The following is a 19,711-nucleotide window of genomic DNA, read 5'->3' as shown; positions in this document are numbered from 1 at the left end:
CTGGCAGCGCTAACACTTACCAATTTCTAATACAGTTAGACAGAGTTAGAATAATCGAATAATATCATCCAACCCAATTAGGTGTCAGAACTTTCCTGATCCGTAATAATAAGTATAAGCTATCAAACAAAAATAACAAAAACACATTACATTGATTCAGGTTATGGACATTCCATTGGCAAGCCAAATATGTGTGTTTTTTGTGGGCCTTTTATTTTCCAAAACTTTCCAAGTCATAGAAACTTTGCCGATTTCAAAATCGGAATTTTTAATAAATTTTTAATAAATACACCTACCGTTGGCGGCAAAAAGCCAAAACTTGATCATATCCTAATCCATTCAAAGTTTATTTTATTTGTTTCAACAAAACACTAAATATATACATTTGCTATTGCCAGATGACATTGTAGTTTTGCTTTAATTTTAGTGTACAAATAAGACAAGTAGATGAATATGGAATGTTTGGTAAAACAATCCAAGAACAAAACCCCCGTTCCAACAAACACACTCACACGTCACACCAACACGCAGCCACATTACGATCGTTTGGACTTCAACTTCTCAAAACATCGCGCGCTGATCGAACCACAAACAAAAACCGGTACCGTTCGTTACCGAAAAACCTTTCTGCGTCAATATCGACCACGCTTTACAGCTAGCCAGAGCACCTCCCTCCCCCCGGAGGGTGCTAACGACAGCGGACTTTCATTCATAAAAACCAAATGCACAAAACCGTGTACCAGCGGATGCCCGACGCGTGGTCGGCTAAGCGGTGGAAGTCACGTTTTAGACACGCTCCTTCTAGCTCCAACTACATACTACCAGGGTCTGGTGTGGAGAAGTCACAAGCATAACACATACAACACACACATACACACACGCACGTGCCAGTTGCCCGGTCGAGAAACATCCTACACACCACCGTTCGAAGGCAGGTCGGTCGCCTCCACAAACCGATCAAACCCCAAGAGCCAAAGCTGGATCGACAGCTGGATAATACCAAAAGGCACCCACCACCAGTGCGTTACAGCCGGTGCCCGCTTCGGTCGCAGTTGTGCTCAGACGGTGGCGTCGATGATCCAGCGTGGAAAGCCAGCTTGTTCACTTGAGGTAAACACTCCCGCGCGCACAACGACGAGTGTCAGAAGTAGATACTTTGCATCGGCCACAAAGCTGCCCTGGAAGAGCACGATCGTGTGTACCGTTCTGCGAAACAATCGCGATCACCGACGACTGTCAACTGTTCTGGCGATCCTGGCTCCCGGGTTCCCGCCGGACGACGCCGGCGTCGTGAAGTTCACGCCGCCGTTCTATCCTTCCTCCAACCGCACGCGGCTTGGCCATCATTGGCTGACAATTTACGGGCCTGAAACCGAAACCCGGCGCGCGAAGCCGAAGCCGCGACTTCAATCTCTCCGAACGCACTCGGTGAAAGGGTTACATCCGGCCGCATCGGTTGCGGCCATAAATTTGCTGCAATATTTTGACAGCGTTCGGGCACGGGAAGACAAACTCGTCGGATGCTTAATCGCGGCGTCCCCCATCCGTTTCGAGGGGCTGGCAAACGCGCACCCCGAATCCCCAAACCAGTAGGTCTCTCCTGGGGGAACCCTGATGGCGGTCACCTGTGCCGCGGGATCAGAGGGGAAAAAACCTACAAACATCGTCGACATGTCCATTGATCATTGGCGGAACGGGCGAAACAAGAACGATGACGCTAACGCTGTTCATGGTTCGTTGTAAATAATTATCTCAAATAGCACAACAGATTAACTCTTTCGCGCGTCGGGTGTCGAAGTGTCATTTCGCCTCCTTTGGAAGAACGTTAAAAAGAACACACACAACAGAACGGCCTGGAATGTGTCACCGGCACCGAGCGCACGCACGCGAAAAATATGACACTGCGTGTCATAATGAAATGTTAAATATGCGATTATAATTCTAACAGCGAGCAGCCGATCATCACCCGATCGGGCGCTAGAACCCAGAAATCGCTGGAATGACACTTCCACCGCGTTTGACATCATCATCATCATCATCTTCATCCATCGGTAACGCCAGCGATATTTGTCCATCGATAAATCGCCCAGCACCTCAACAACAACTGGCACACAGGAGTGTTTGTAATCACCGTGAATCAATCGCTAAATGGGCGCACTGATGCATCGTTGGCCGCGCGAGGTTTATGTGTTTACAGCTTTCCCTACAACGCCTGAACCTGGTATCAGGTCATCATCTTACATTTTTCCATATCTTATCTTTGATGACGGCCAAAGTGCTATCGTTATCGGTGATAATGATGATGATGACGCTGATGATGATGATGGTGGTAGATTCGATAACAGCAAAAACACAAACCCTATTGTGCAGACTGCGATCTCGTATCAAACGTGGTCGACCGACAAACGAGCGCCGAAAAGTTTTTCAAAAACTGCCTATTCGGGCGGGACTCAATATAGTTGTTTTATTCCACCCTGGTAGTTCTGCTAGTTACTGGATGCGCGGTCGCTGCAGATTCACCAACGGATGATGAATATTTCATAATGCGTCGCCTAGGGACGATGCGTTGCGCTTCCGCCGTGAAACGCTGTAGCCATTCGAAAGCGATCATTTAGAAATCAAAAAGGTTCGCTTTTCTCCGGGTGCTACACTCCACCGCCTGGAGAAGTTAGCCCATCACGATGGACTTACTATAGACGCGTTTATTATTCGCCACACGTTTCAGTAACACCCAACCCTCGGGAATGTTGTGTGTCCAGAGGGGTTATATTATGTTATAAATATTCTAGCCCCAACGCCCCAACTACGTCCAAGTAGTGGTCGACTCCTTCCGGTCACTTACCTGCACGAACGTTGGGAGGAAGCTTACGGACTTCTTGAGCTTCTTCGGCCTCGTCAAACCACCACTGCCCGGGAGTACCAGGGCGCTCGAGTGGACACCTGCCGAAGGTACTCCCGTCGGTACCAGTGCCATGCCGGACTGGTGCTGGTGGTTGTGGTGGTGGTGGTGATGGTTTGGTTGTTGGTTGGTGTGCTGCAGACTGCTAGAATGAAGCCCCCCACCGGGATGGTTAGCCATTCCGGGGCCTACACTACCGCCACTTGTGTTCATCAGTTGCATCTTGCCCGTCAACATCGAGGTAGTTAGGGACAGATCAAACGCTGAGCCGTTTCGACGGCTACCGTGGAAGGAATGGCGTTGCTGCTGACCGTCCGGCTGCTGATGCTGGTGTTGCTGCTGCGTTTCGGGATAGAAGGTGACACCAGCCGCTGCCTCTGGAGTCGGCGCCTCGTAGAAGGGGGTCTCTTGCAGCGAATAGTCCGCCAGTATGTCGTACGCTAGGTCCGTTTCCATTGCTTGGACGTGCCTGCGGAAGAAGCGAACCAAACCAAAACACGAAATTAAACCTCTTGCGTGAATCGGGAACTAGGGACGGTTATTTTTTGTTTTGTTTTGTTTTGTTTTGGACGGTAGATCAATAAAAATGAAAACTGTTCAGACCGTTTTACGAACGAAATGATCGCGCCGGCCCTGAAGATTAAGAAAATGAAGCTAATTATTGGAGAGTCCGCTCTTACTCGCTGGCTATGACGAATTTCCAGCAGCTTCACTCGACTCGGCTACTGTAATAAAAACCTTCTCCCCAGCAATTTTGGGTGAAGGTGGCCTGCCGTGTGCTACACTCGGCACGGAAGGAACACCTTTCGAGTAAAAAACGATACTCCCTAAACACATACCACGACGCAACGGCTAAAGACAACACTGAGGTCTTTTTTTGTCCCGTCGCCAACACCATCCCCAACAAGCTGCCCTTCGGCCATCCGGCTCTTCCAGTAGCCAAATCGTTCTTCTAACCACAAGGCCTACCGACCGGGGAGTTCATAAAAACGGGTTTAATGAGTCGCCGGCCCTACCTGACCGCGGGAGACCTGGTATATTTGGAAGTAACTGTCCCTACTTGATGGCGTTGCATTTTTTCGTTCTAGCTGCGTACTTTTTTGTGTGTTCTAAGGCACTCAACCTTTTTTTCCCATCGTGCATGGAAAGTCCTCGCCTGTTTTATGAATCGCGACAAAGCAAAACCCCCCATTGGAACGTTGTTGACTTGCTTTCACGACGGCGTTACACAAGCAGTCGGGAAGATGGTAGTAGCAAAGTTGCTGACATGCTGTGTCAAACAACGAGAAATCATAGACAACAAATAGAGTCGCGTGGCACTAACCCTCAGATCCATTGAAACGGCAATTCGTTTTTGCGAATAGAACTATTTTAACTGTTTGATTTTTCATGTGTTAGTTTATCTCATTTTAAATGAAAAAAGAATTAACGATCATAAAAATACTCATTGTCGTCGTTTCAAAAAAATGGGACAACACCTTTCTAACCAGTGCAAAATGTTTTACGCTCAAACAACTTTGACAATGTGTCACAATCACATATTACTCCTTATTTAAAGACAACCGAAAGTGCACTCGAGATCTCCCCTTAGATTTTGTGATAGAACCTGGCTTCTGCAGTCCTTGCAACAATTTCCCTGGTACCGTTGTACCATGTTTTTGACCGGATCCCTGTTAGTGGCGTCCGGGAAGTTCCGTTACGCAGTCCCATAAAATGACCCACGGGGCCCCAGACAGATTATATTTACACTATCGCTCCGGTCCTTCCACTGGAAACGGATCTTGGCCTCGAGTTCTTGACGAAGGCGCCGACGGTCGAAAGCACTTTCAGCCGAACAAACGCCGGTCAGAAGAAAGTTCCGCCAAACTTCCGACTCCGCTATGGCGCCGTCATTAAAAGGCCCCTCGCCCTATGAACGGCAAGCCCACCTTTGCAGGTAAATAGCAAGGGGTTACGGGCGAGGGCTTACCCGGCACTTAAAAGTGCTTATTGAACTATAGTCAAACATACACCGAAAGCAAAAAGGCCATACGTAGATACGGTGTTCCTTTCAATAATAAGCGTAAGTAGAAATTCTGCTGAATGTGTCTCTTTTAATATTCATTCTGAAGGCATATTCCTTTATTTACAACCAGAAGAATGCGTCAAACAAAGGAAAGGCGTTTGGTAATAAATCACATTCCTCCGCGCATGCATCATATGATCCAACCATGGCACTGTCGGTGAGTGTTAATGTCCTAATGTTATGAGCCTGTGTAATCCCGCGCGAAATCAAGTATGTTTTGCCCAAACAATCAACATTCTACCACAGTCGCTTACGGCTGTCCCATGGAAATTGGCGTTGCTGCCTCTAACGGACGCACGGAGAAGATCCCATCGATAGCGATCATATGGGATCGTGCCGTCGCTGCTGCTCGGTGTTTGTAGCAGATCGCAGTTCATCAGTTCGCCAAATATTATTTATAACCTTTCGCCCGTAACGGCGGCGGAGAGAATATGACCGTCGCGTGAAAGCAGCTGACGGTAGGCAACATGGCAGCGTAAGGAACCCATTGGAGTATTGGGTGGATCGGTTGGGCCGGTGTAAAGATGAACGTGCTGACATCGCCCGAGTCGTTACCGATCAGGGCGGGTGACGATGGTACGCCAGCCGGGCGGTCGAGGAAATATGATGCCACGTACCGGAGCAGACTGATGGGTCTTGCCATTCGATTCGCACATGTGACTGCCATTTGGCGAGAGGACGCGATGGACGCACAGCAGGCCGTGTGTGCTGCTGTTCTTGCGAATAAAACCATAAATTTCTCTCGGGCACTTTCCAGATGTGCAACGATGTCGAACGGAACCCCTTTGAGACTAACCGGCACACGATGAAGAGTGGGGTATGTGGGGCGATCGAGGCAGTATGGATGGTACTTATTAGTGGGAGGTTTTGGAATACATTCATCCGTCTCGCTTGTCCGCGAACGCGGTTCGGTTTTGGATGAAATCATTTCGATAGACTTCGTTAGTTTCCCTCCCTACGGTGACTAGGCCACTCTCGAGAACTGTGAGCGACGCAAGGCTGTACAAGAAACCGATCAACGACGCTACTTTGTGTCTATTTATTCCAACTGATAGCCACTGTTGCTCAATTATAAGTTCAAAAATAGTTGCGATTTTGTTGAAGAGACAGCACTTGAAGTATACTTAGATCATATGCTTGTAAGAATAACAATGACCTCAACGTTTGTAAGGTTTCCTTACTTTATCAATTGCCTGACTGAGTAATCGTCTGTCCAGTCTGATGTAACGCCATGTCGAACCAACAAACAAACTATCAATACATGTATAAAGCAATTAAGATCGTTGCGATCAGAAAAAAGGGAAAAATAGCCAATTGGACAATTTCCAAAGTTAATCTTCAATACAATGGCTTTTGGGAACTAGTATTTAGAATTGTCTTAACAAATTTAGATCTTATTTATTATTTATTTTATTCAGTGTTGCGCCTACAAATGCGCTGCATAAAAAGGTAACCCTACATTTATTTTTGAATGTCTTGACATATTCTAATTGTAATCGGGAAATATAAAAAAACATCATGAGTAACTCTAACGAATGACTAAAATAATATCAAAACAACAAGAAAATTTGTAAAATTTAGAAAAGTGAATATGTACATACAAAACGTACAAAAGGGAAAACTTACTTGTAAAGATGGAAGAAACCGAAAAGGGAAATAACATAAATTCTATGCTAATGTAACTTTTCAAAAAAGTAATAGCTGTATTAAAAATTATAGAATAATATTTAACATGATTTATTGAATTAGTTAGAAATGAGAACATTAAACAAATTATTAAATATTCTAAACCAAAACAGGTTGTTTCATCACGGTTACAAGCATCTTTGGCTTTCAAATACTTCTGATAAAGTGATTTACTAATTCATTCCAAGTGATTTATCAATTTGTGATCAATACTGTATCAAATAACGACAAATTGATTTAAATAAACATTTAACCATTTCATAATGAACAAGCTGACCCACCGAACTTCACCTCGTCCAATAAAAATAATACACTAATATTGAAAAAAAACAAAGCATTACAATTCAAGGGAAGCCCCATTGATTTGGTTTCTGAAGATGTCGACACATAACAATAACAGATCCATCTTCAAGTCGCGGCATATCAGACAAATCCAAAGAATGTTTTAAAATTCCAGTGAACGATTCACGGCTTCGTTTTCATTTTCAATACGATTAATCAATAAGCGCGAGGGTTCAACCGGAGTCATTAGCATAGGTAGGAGCAGCTAAAATTGTACGTACACTCAACCAATCTTAGTTTCGGTACTATGGGTCATAGTTCACATAAACATTTGTGATAAATCATTTTTAGTTGAAGTGAATTGGCAAATAGCAAGTTGCAAGCCCATGTTACTGTTCACGAAGCAGAGCATTTTTAATTGGACGATTGGTGCTGGCATTTGAATAACAGTCAATAGAATGCTACTCATATGCAAACTCACATTTTCAATCAACACCAATGCTTCATTGTAGATCATTAATTTTTTATTCAAAATTTCCCCCAAAATACATTCAACGCCTATCAGAACCTATCATCTAGGCGATCGCTTGGAATTTCCTTAGGCAATGTTAAAGTTGTATTTTCTTGTTTCCATGAATAAAAATGAACAAATAATTTGATTACATCATCAAGATAGGCTCAGCCGATTTAGAGTTTTAGCGTTAAAGACAAACGAACACTCATTTTTATAAGTTTCTGCTTTTCCTACGGATTTTTCTAACTTGCATTGTTTTTATTGGGCCAAAAGAAACAAAGCATCAGAAGACTTCGTAGGGATATGTCCAACCGTTTTCGCTAGATAAGGTAAATTTTATTTGTTTTATATGGAAAAAAAGCCGTTTTTATCGAATTTTCCCATTTTCCGGCTTTTCTTTGGGAATTTTCAAATTCTTTTCTTTTTTCCTAAACCTTTCTTGGGTAAAAAGGAACAAATCATATTTGAGATGGATGGATTTTGAGTTTTAGCATCACGAAAATACAAACATTCAGTTTTATAGATATAGAGATTGTTAAACCTAAGCTAATATGTTTACTGTCAATTATGCAAGAATATTAAAATAATAAAGCAAGTTTTGGAGAACGACGTTTTGAACGGCTGATATCAAACACCCTGTTTCATACATCGCTCGCTAGTTCTAGTTGATAACCAATTGTACAGAAGGCCGGGAAACTGTGAGAAATTGTGAAATGTGAAAATTTCTCCCAACAACAGATGGGCTGTATAAATAGGCTGAGAAAGGCTGGACTTTGCCGCCACGATAAAGATGGTTTCAAGAAGGAAAGATGTCGTTCGTCGGATAGTTTAGTGTCGAACATCTGTCCGACAGACAAGGGACGACGTACTCGTGAGACGCTGCGAAAATTCAACGGTACTCGCAGGACTCGCAGTAGCCAAGTAAGTCAACCGGTATGAGAACGCACCGGCCTCCAGTGGTGCAACACGATGCGGCCACAATCTGGTTCGGATTATATGGCTCAAAATCGAACGCATCGACAACACGCACTCTGTGGCAATGGATCTGAAAGGCAGGTATTGCGAGTATGGAATCGCTATTCGACACTTGCCCATCGCATCCTTATTCGTTTCCCACCGTAAGGTTCATCGTTTTCGGGTCCACGACAAGAGATGCACAGGCCCTCTAGGGATTGCCCTTTGAAGGGGAAGGAGCAGTGCGGTGTGGCAAATACGCGATATGTAACCGGTAGTCATAGCGAGTCCCCTGCCAACGCGCTGCCTCCTAATGACGCCAGCGGTCCGGCGAGACGCACTTGTGTTCCGTCATTAGCAAGCGATGTTTATTTGTACTTGAACTTGTAGCATACTTCGGCCACCGAACACCAGACCCACTCGATGCTTTGCTCTGCTGCATCGGCCAGCGACCAAGGAGGTGCTTCTCTGCACACACACACACACAAACACACACACATATGCCATCACGAAACGCTTGCCTTTGGCCGACCCGGATTGCACCCACATCGACACAAGCCTCTCGAGGATTTGGTGTTTCTTCGATGCTTTCTTTGCTTCCCGACCGTACTTTCCATGGGCAATCCCTTGCGATGTGTGCCTTATGTTGTTGATCATGTTTCTCCTTCTCGGTGTCCTCGTCCCCTGTTGAACGAAGGATCTACCAAACACCACACATACCCGCTCGAACGGGCCCCGCCTGTCTGTTTATCAACGATCCCACAGGCCAACGCCAGACCGAAACGAGCTGCTGGCTGCATTTGCCCGCTATGACGTGCAGTGAATTTTTAATTTATTTTTGTTTTATCCACCAACCCATCGCCGAACGGCGAGAAAGAGTAGGATGAAAAGCACAAGCAAAGCGGACGAGAAAAACTAAACGTTGGGAAAGAAAGGCTGGAGATGGGAAAAAGGTTGATTCCGATGCAACACCCGACACACCACCAATCTGCATCCATCCTCCCCGCCCCCGCCCAGCTTCCGAAGATGACTTGTAGCACCGTTCAGGAAGGTCCGATTCCGGAGAGCAATCGGTTCTAAGCAGAGGAGAAGAAATCAAACATATGTCGGCTAACAAACGATCTTCGACAGTCGATCGCGCATAGCCCTGGAAAGGACATGAGGAAACCATTGCCAGCTTGCCGTATTCATTTCTCGGTAAACCGAACTAAACCGTATAAAGGAACGTCTCTTTCAAACATCTCACATGGCGTCCCTGAAATCACCCTCTGCCAAGGCAAAGATTAGTTGCATTTAATGGAATAAATTGCCCAAAAGAGGAATCGCTTACTTTCAGTATGTGAATTATCTGGTGATTAACATTGGGTACCGAGTTTCCCACTGCTAAGATCTGCATTTCTTAGCAGCTGTAACGAATCTCGTGCTTACACTAAAAACTGCATCGACGCGTAGGACATATAAAAGAAGAAACCCTTCGCTTCGCGGTGGGTGTTTTGGGATCTCTTTGCTGCAGACAAGAACTAAGTCAGTCGAACGAAACGATCGATTGGCTAAAATTGAGCATCCACCACAGTTGCTCACTGATCTTCCGAGTTGATCTTGTGCTGGTTCAACGTACTCTGCACGGACCAAGCCATCGGGAATCGCAGACCGTGGTAATAGGATAGTAGTCTGGCGATCGGGTTTATTTTTTATTTCGTATAAACTGAATCCTTGACACAGCCGTAACTCAATCCTTTTTTTGGCGATCATCCAACCGGTGTCTGGGGAAGCTTTCCCCACAGGAAGCAACGTTGTGGTTCAGGCACGGACCACATTCGGGTTTTAACCAGCACACAAAATCGATGGAGCCGATCGTGCTGTATTTATACGGGTTGAATGGTATACCGCTACGTAGAGTTCAGCGTGATATCCTTTACCACGATGAAAATCCTTTCCCGCCATCCCACCAACGCTCGTTAAGTTTGTTTGAAGACATCCATCATAACCGAAGGATTTTTGTATCATATTTCCATTTTAAAAATTAAGCTCATCAGTTTCCTCCATTTCCTGATGAGAGAATTCGTGCTTCGCCGAGATTCGAGCTTCGAAGGAAGCGTTCGATCGAAAGTCCCCCTTTTGAAGACCGTATGATGGTTCGCGTTGTGGTTTTCAGAAGATACTTATATTCGTAGGACAAAGAACATATTTTCCCATGAATTAAAGCAGCTTCTAGAGCATTCCGGACCGGAAGGAATCCTTAAAAGTGTCAGCTTTGAAATTTTCGTGTTTCGTACATTCCTGCAACGGAGGGGAAACATTCAATAAAGTGATCAAGTTGACCTCAAAACCCACTAATACACAAGAGCAACAAGACTCCGTAAGGATATTGTTATCCCTCACTTACTACAGCAATTGGCCACCGACTGTTGGATTAACAGAGAGGAAATGATAGATCTAGTCAATCTATGTACATAAATGGTACAACGATATGTAGAACGACGCCAAAAGGCCAGCAAACATCCATACATTTACACAATCCAGCACTCGCCCGAGTAGAGGCCGTGTCAGTCGTGACGATTTCATTATTTAACATATAATTGTGATTCTAATTCGAACAGAACCAAAACAATGTTCAAGCTACTAGCGATGTTGACGACTTGAGAAACCAATTTTCATTCAGCGAATAAAATCACATCTACATCGGTATCGTAGGATGTGCATTGGAGAGCAATACATGCCATGTTCCTATACGCTCTATGCTCATACATTATTAACAATGGAGGCGGTTTGATTTATACAACTTAAGAAGAAAAACAACGATTGAACTTTACCTTTTCCCTTTGGTTTTAATTAAGATGTTGTTGTTTAGAGAATTGAAAATGTTCCTTTGGTTTGTCTCTATTTTTCTGGGATATTTAAAACATGCTTCACAATGCACACGCCACACTTGCACCCATCGGAGGTCGAAGTCTGGGTGGCGCTGTGAATCCAGCGCCGGCCATCGGCTCACGTTCCGTACGAGACACGAGGCAAAGCGTCAGCGAAGCGTTGAAGGATGCTGCTTGTTTGTTTACCCGTAAAAGTAGGGAACGGCTAAGCCGCCACGGTTCGGTGACGGAAGAGGTGTCAGGTGAGATGTACGAAATGCCTTCGTCATTTCTTGTATTGACATGATAATTTTAAGCTGATTCCTAAAATTAACTCGCAATACACCCGGCCCCGTCGCGGCAACATGCCCCTCAATCGTGTCCCAGCGGCTGTTGCTCGTCGTTAACTTCACACGTTAACAATTATGGTGACAAATATTTACCAATCCCAACGATAGGAGTACCGCACGGGGAAGCACGAACCTTTACGCCCGAGTTCTTTTGCCTTTTGCATGGAAAAGATCGTTTAGTCGGATCGCCAACGGTGGGAATTGCCGCTATGACGCATTCTTCGAGGTAACGGCTCTCAAGTTGCTTAACTTGTTACGTGTGGAATGAAAAATAAAAACGAAATAAGATTCTTTATATGTACAACACAGTTCGTGGACGATCATGTTAAGAAAACCACAGAACGAACTACATCCAAACAACAGGCACGTTTTTAAAATTTTCTTTTAGATATCTTGGTGATTAGATTTTATTTTGTGCAAAAAGCTATTTGAGTTCATGTGTGATCATGTAAGAATGGAAGCAAATCCTATAAAAACCAGTTACGTGTACGCTCAGTTTAAGGTGACTGGAGATTGGGTTTAATTTAAGTAATTTTTGAAAAAAATTCTAAAAATTATAATATAATACATTGTACGATACATTTACATGTATAAACACCATTATCGACGAAAACAGTGTTCAATCCCTCAAAACAGCATTTGAACCAATGAATCATTGGCGATAACGACGGAAAATACTAGAAGCCATTAGATCGCATGCCATTTCTTCGAAAAAGGCAGCATTACTACTACACTGATAATAGCCTTATCAGATCGCTTCGTAAGTTTGATACCACACCGCCGGAGTAGTCACGCGCATGTCAACAAGATAAACTACACCGCCGGGTCGGAGTTTTATTGTTTCAACATTTCTTCGATGGCCGAATCATGCAGGACACCCAACCCGACGCCAGTCTTCTGGTTTGCAGGCCCAGTGATTAGACCGACCTCAATTTGAAAGTGTGCGTTCCATTTTTAGATGTGATCAAATTTGTGCCGTTTATCGTTATCAAACAAATGATAAGCACATCGGGTTCTTTGTGAGTGTAAGACATGCATCGAACGATTTTTCTCCCCTAGAAGTATGAAGCGTACAAAACAACACATCACTAAAATGGTGACAGGACGGTGGGAAAACGTTACGGTCTAGCGAAGACGTTTATGGTTTATTGTTTTATCTTATCATGCAACGGGGAATTTTCTTTCTTCTTCCACTATTGTGCGGTGTACCTTCCACTTAGGAGTTGCTGTAACGTGCTTCCCCCTTGTAAATACGCGGATATGAAATAACCAATGTGCCCAAAAATTTGTTCAAATAACTTTTGCGCGGGTCACTAGCTGCGACAGTACCCTGTTGTTCTGTACAAAAACGTTAAGTTGTTGCTCCACAAAAATGACGATCGTCACTGGTTGCGCAATCATTCGCAACGATTTGTGCACGTTACGTTACGGCGACTCGTTCAAGACAGTCCCTGGCCGATGTAAATGGTACAAACCTCCGCCTTGTCAGAGTACAGAAAAATATAATAAACCAAACACCAGCAAAAGTTTCGTTGAAAGAATCGTCACTGAAACTGGTAACACACTCGGAAAACGCTATCTCGCTTGTGAAGCAAAAATAAGTAACCGTTTTTCGAACCTGCTGCAAACTGAGCTGAAGAAAGCGAAAGAGAGAGAGAAAGAGATAGAGCAGCTCTGGCGCTGTATTAGGGATGCAGGGTGTAGGTAGGGGCTGTGCAGTGCCACTCTAAGCCGAAGACGATGCAGGCCGCATGGTGTGGGTTTAGGCAGCAATTCATTCATAAAAGTTATGCTACGCTTGCTGAGCCGACGTGTAAACGTTTCTTTTAGGTTCATAAATATTGGGATCCCCTCCCTCCCCACCCTCCGACAAATTACACTTAGTGTAAGTCATATTAGAATGTTTGCTTAGTATTATAATAAGCATTGGCGGTTTTGAAACATACCAAGGATTTTGTCTTCTTAAATATAGCATAACATAGCGAACATAATGCATTGTCAACTCACGACAAGAATCATAAAAATGCACGGTAATTTGGTTTTGGTAAAAAAAAATCAATGTATTTTACTGTAGTACTAAAAGATATCGATTTTTTAATGTGAAAGATGCATATTAAAACAGCTTTCCTAGCCCGAGTGTCCATTATTGCAGAATGATAACAACGGACGACTCATACAAATGGTAAATTTACCACTATTAGGTTTCTATGCACAACAGGCAGGCGTAAATAAAAAAAAAACGATTGTGGAAGACAACAGAATATAAAGTTATAATACAATTTAACACGCATACCCAAGCAGATTCAATAACACACAAATGCTACTAGGCATTTGATAAGATTATCATTTGGCCAGTACCAACGGCTAATGGTTGGCGTGTAGTTTATCTTCGTGGTCGAAATATATGATTCGCTTAATACGCCCGTAAGTTTGCCACTAATATTGACCATGTCCGAAAGATGATTCATGTTGCACAATTGACAAAACTGAATACGGCTGCTAATGGTACTTACCCCACCCAGTGGAAGATTGGTTTCCGCTAGCTGGAGCGCGGAAAACCTCGTGAACTCGCCTTGCCAACTGCTCCTCGGGACGGCTGCACCAAACGACGGGATCGTGGAATGGTGATTTTGTCGCCAAAAGGCGGACCGCAATTGATAAGTGCTGCAGCTGCACAAAGCGTCGTAATCAGTGTACCGACACTGCCAAACGTACACCAGGAAACTCGCTCCCGAGCACTCCAGGCGAAGAGTATGTTTCTACAGCTTAAAGGGACACTTCTTTTCTTTTGCTCCTTTAGAGCACACTACCTTCACGCAATCACATAAACTCTCAGGCACACACAAACACACATGGATATGGTAAACTGGACACCATCGGCAGTAGTGAAGCAATCAACGGCCGTCTTGCATTGTAATTATTTGAAAAAGCTTTTTTTCCGTAGTGGTTTTTAAAATTTAACAATAATTTTCAAACACTGTAATTTATGGGTCCAACGCCCTGAAACATGCACACTTGAATGTAGTAACACGATCACTAGCAAGAAACATGGAATCGTAATTTCTAGGAAATTGGAAGAAAATCAACAAACATACATTAAATGAAAATAGAATTAAACATTTCCTACACCCGGGCCCTCGAACCGAATGACGCCGATTAACCAACAGCACCGTCGAGTCTCCACCGGCCCAACGAAACTACCCGCGATCACATTCACGCAAAATCACTTATGACAAACACGCACACAACTCCACGAACCCGACTCCCGCTTCGCCACGAGCCCATTCGACTTAATCTTTTATGAATGAAAACGGATCGCCCCAAAGCCCCAAGACGTTGTCGTCGCGCGCCGCCCGTCGCCTGGCCTCTTCGTCCACGCTTCTCACCACTGCATAGTTTGTTTGCCTGCGCGTTGGTTTTGTTGTAGTTCTGCGTCACTTGTTGCCTGCCCGCCTGCCACAACCGTGCCCCGCTACGTCGCCCTATCGCTGCCAACACACGTAACAACACTGTGTTGTTTCCAGTTTGGACTCAACGTGCGGAGTCGCGTTCACTATCGCTAGTTTTTTTTTATGTAGACGTTTTTTTTGACTCTGCTTCTCTTCGTTTCGTATCTCTTCACAGTAGCCTCTTTCCACGGGGAGAGATGATGTGATCAGGCACCGTGGGCGAAAAAAAGGGGTAGCTTCGAACGGGTGGCACAACGTTTTGTTCTCGACTTTCGCTTCCACTCGTCTGGCCCGCTCTGCGCCAACAACTTCTGACGAACTGCAAGAAGCGACCTGCACGCCCTTCTTGCCGGCAATGCTTTAGCGTCCCGTGCGTACGCCAATGCTGACTAGCATATTAATTCGTGGATCTTCGATTGCGTCGCGTTCCCGTTGCTCCCCGCACTCTCTTCCACCAACTCCGCGCGCTGGCGGTTCGAACGATCGTGGAGATAATCGGCGGGACCCACACGGAGGCAAAGACGGCGGTTTGAAAACTTGAATGAATGCGATTGACTCGCGCGCGCACTATGTCTCGTCGTTTCGAACGGACCATTCATGAAACCGCGCACGTCACTGGATGAGATTGTTTACGATCATGCAAAAACATGCGTCGGTCATTTGCAAGCAATGCCTACGGTGCGTCGAAGTGCTGTGGGATATCCCACCGTATGCTGGCCGATTCGCGTTCTATCGCCTACTGATGGGCACATAGCAGACTTACGGCGACATATTTTTTTCTTTACTTTGACACACGCCTCGGACTGAGCTATGGGGGTTCGTTGAGTGGATTCGTTATCATCACGGGCTGTACGTACAATGGGGCACATACAGCTCTAGGGTGCTCTCTTCATAGCGCAGCGGGTGTGGATTGGATCGAGACCAACGAAGTGATAACAGCACGTTGCGCGATTTTTTGTTCTGTTTAGTGCAAGCTAACAGCAGTATCACAAATACTAAAGCTCCTACAGGCGAAAGCCGCTTGCCTATTCATGAATGGCTATACTGCACAACATTTCGAAACCGAAATCCGATGCACCCACACTGTAGATGCGCCTCTAACTTCTACATGTTTTGCCTACCTAGCACATAATGGCTCATGGGGCAAAAGGGACGAATTAACACTCTGCTTGTTAGTGGTCACTATTGGTCGACGGGTTGCCTATGAATATCCTACGATCGGTGCTTCTGGATCGCGCGTTCACACTACGGACACACTTAATCGCGCGAATGCCTCCGGCCGCAGAACATTCTCTCGTGAGACTGGCGGGAGGATCGAACCGCCAGCGCCTGTTCAGTCGACACAGTCGCGTGTTTGGGTGTGTATGGATACGGACCGCGTCCCTGTCTCGGTTGCATATGTGTATGCGCCAGTTTTTACAAGCGCAGCACGCAACTGATCCCACCGTTCGATGTGCTAGCGAACGAGAAGCATGATCGTATACGATCGCTCTCTCTACGATCTCTTGTCACATATCCGACACATATACTGTCCAACTGGACAGGCTGCTGTCGCAGCAGAGATCACTCACACTGTTTAAGCCAGGGACTGGTAGTAAGGATCATGGAAGTAGTTTGAAAGAGAATCATTCAAGATGTTGTGCAAACGAGAGACTGAGAGAGCGAGAGAGGTGCTATAGTAACGTCAGCAGTGAAGAGCACGGCCATATTCGAGAATTATGAATGAAAACCCACACACAGATGGAACTCCTGGAACAACGAAACGTGTTCCGGCCTGTTGGAAGGAGAACCACGAGCGGGGTAGTGTTGCCCAGTGCGTCTGTGGTAACATTGCGGCTGGTGCGTAAACGGATCGATCGGAAGCGAAGGTGGTCGATCTGTGTCGCACTTCATGGGAGACGGCGAATCGCGTAAAGTGCAGTCGAAACGATGCAGGCATCGCTGCAACGAATAATTAACGTAAACAACGATCGGAAAGGGACGCTGACGAAGTTCGCACATAGAGGTAACGCGTTGGCCAACGGGTTGCTAAATGATACGGTAATACTTACATTGTTGTTCGTGTCAACGAATGGATTAACTCATTGTCGACCGTAGAATGCTTTTTACTCTAATTCTAATACACGTGATCACATACTTTGAACACGAATTACAAACGCGTGCACAAATGCTACAAGAACTGTGCACATGGATATGTAACTAATTTGTTCAGCTATTTTATCAATAATGAGCATTCTAAGTCTCAATAATTCTACACAAAATAGTTTAAGGATATGATCTTAACATATTGCTACCTTCATGTGTTTTGTGTGGTAAATGATGTTTTAACAAAGGCAAAATAGTTATTCTTAATGAGCGAGTATAACGTTACTCTTCAGACAATGGAAGTTGAAAAGCTTTCTCCGTAGTTTTTCTGAACATGCGTTTACCGGAATTGGTAGAAGTCCATCGAGTATGTTTAATGCGAATGGAACTAAAAAAATCCAACTTTCACCAAATGATATGTAGAAGCCCGATTATATGGGTAGCGAAAGGTGCAATTAAGCATGAAATTGACGAAAACAAAAACAATTATTGGTACCCACAGTGCCAATTACTGTGCGCACAGTCCCCTGGAGTTACATGAAACAGTCACACGGTTAAGAAGATTCTGTGAAATCCTTCGACTGGCTGGGAAGAGGAACGGCAGCCACAGTATTCAACCCAACGATCACTCGTGATCTTCAGCATCGATCAGATGCAAATGGTATAGTATGTGTGTGGGTTGGGTTATTGGGGTGTGTTGCTAGCCACACAATCACATAAACTCACATGGATTCTCTGCGGCTCCGATTCTGTCCTTATTCCCACAAAGTTCGCCTTAACGAATCGAGATGGTGATGTTTGTTGTCATCTGCTTTGAGGGCTCAGCGTTTCTGTTGGTCCTCTTTTCATGCCGCTTGGCATAAGTTACTCGTCTTATGCCGGTTCTACTTCTTTTCGCGCTCCTATTCTACCTCCTGTTTGATCACAAAAATTGTATTTCCTTTTCTCTTTTCTACGGACTTTTCTGGCCTGTCTTTCTTAATGTTTGCAGAGGAGATTTTTACCGGACCGATTTTTGATTATATTTTTTCCATTATTCGAACAACTAAAAGATCAAAAGTTCATTTAATCTTTATTTTACTAAGCAAATAACATGACTGCGATGGTTCACGAGAAGACATCATGCTAGATCGCTTTTTCACTCAATAAATGTTAATAATAACCAACTGGTGGTGATGGCCATAAAAAATAGTAAAAGGACGATCATATTTTGACCACACAGTTCGTATAAAATCCTTATTATATGCATTTAAACCCTATTTTATTGACTTCTTCGATAATTTTGTTTTTAGTTATAATAAGTGATCTTTAGATTATTCACTTTGAGTACGTAAGTTCTCTGGTAGGCAGCGGTCTCGGTTTGTAGTTGAGCCCCGCTGTCGATGACTAGTCGTGTTCTGACCTTCCAAATCACAGGCACGAAAACACTAAAACTTAAAATACTGATGAAAATGGTAGTACAGTCTGTTCTCGAGTTACCGTAGAAGCACCATACTTGGCGCGGGTCCAAACTTGGCGCACTTTCTAATATTTTCTTCGATATTAGACTATTTCCAAATTATTTCAGACTAAAATATGTAGTCATATATTTGTACATGTTTGTACTATATATCCGCATCAAAACATGTTATTGATTTTTTGTTATTGAGTGTAAATTTAATTAAATGAAAAATTCCATCCCACAAGTGCGCCATTTTTTACCCGCGTTAGCAACGCTGCTAAGGAGAAGGTGAAACTGTTTCCAATCATTTATCCGCAAAGGAAAAATTATTAGGTATTTTTTTTATCAGAAACTGTTAAAACGTAAGTATTTCCAATGAATCATGATTATATTCGGCGCTTTTTGAGATTTTTATACTAATTTTGAAGCGAAAATATTTTGCGCCAAGTTTGGCTCACAATGTTCCTAATTATTCACCGTGGAGAATATGACTGTTCGCACTGCTAGCTATTTTTGAATCATAGAAGGCTTTGATGAATGAGATTATAAAAGTTAGCGATGAGATAGTTTTATTTTCACGAGAGAAGCCAAAGTCCGCTGCAAAAAAATCTAAATTGTTTTTCAAATTGATGTTGAAAAGTGTTTCTATTGTTTTAAGTTGAATTTTGAATAAAGCTGATCAATTCGATGAACTACATCCATTTTATTTTAAGTGCGCCAAGTTAGGAACACATCGCGCCAAGTAAGGAACATTGCTAAAACCATGCGCCAAGTTAGGAACATAATGTGCCACACAAAGAGTTTCTGAAACTTAAAGAAATATCAATTTAAGAGTTTCTTACTTATTTTTCTTATATTCTATGGTAGTTAGGCTAGCACTGTGCAAAAAATGGTATGATTTGACCGAACATTGATTTGGTTATTCAACTTTTTATGCAGAATTTCCTTAACTGCGCTAAATATGGTACATCTACGGTACGCGGTTCTCGACTTACGCGGATTCGGAGATACGCGGTTTTCAAAATTTGACAGTAGATTGGGTTTATTACATCGATTTAAATTCCTGAGATGTACAACCACACGAATAAATATGTAAATTACACATTTGCATAACTTACGCTTTTTATTTCGTTGGTT

At 43.9% G+C, this 19,711-nt stretch overlaps 2 protein-coding genes across 2 annotated transcripts in view; one reads left to right on the top strand and one right to left on the bottom strand.

The window, feature by feature from the left end:
• Positions 1-3,355, bottom strand: part of LOC131260503 (ETS-like protein pointed) — a 91,116-nt gene extending 87,761 nt beyond the window's left edge. The window contains exon 1 of the mRNA XM_058262248.1: positions 2,843-3,355. Coding sequence (XP_058118231.1) covers positions 2,843-3,355 — 513 coding nt within the window. The remainder of the gene's footprint in view (positions 1-2,842) is intronic.
• LOC131260701 (DNA polymerase epsilon subunit 2) overlaps positions 1-19,711 on the top strand; it is a 65,801-nt gene that overhangs the window by 32,841 nt on the left and 13,249 nt on the right. The window lies entirely within an intron of this gene.

The sequence above is a fragment of the Anopheles coustani genome, chromosome 3, assembly GCF_943734705.1.
Source record: "Anopheles coustani chromosome 3, idAnoCousDA_361_x.2, whole genome shotgun sequence".
In the NCBI taxonomy this organism is placed as follows: domain Eukaryota; kingdom Metazoa; phylum Arthropoda; class Insecta; order Diptera; family Culicidae; genus Anopheles; species Anopheles coustani.
This window is presented reverse-complemented; position numbering and strand designations above follow the sequence as displayed.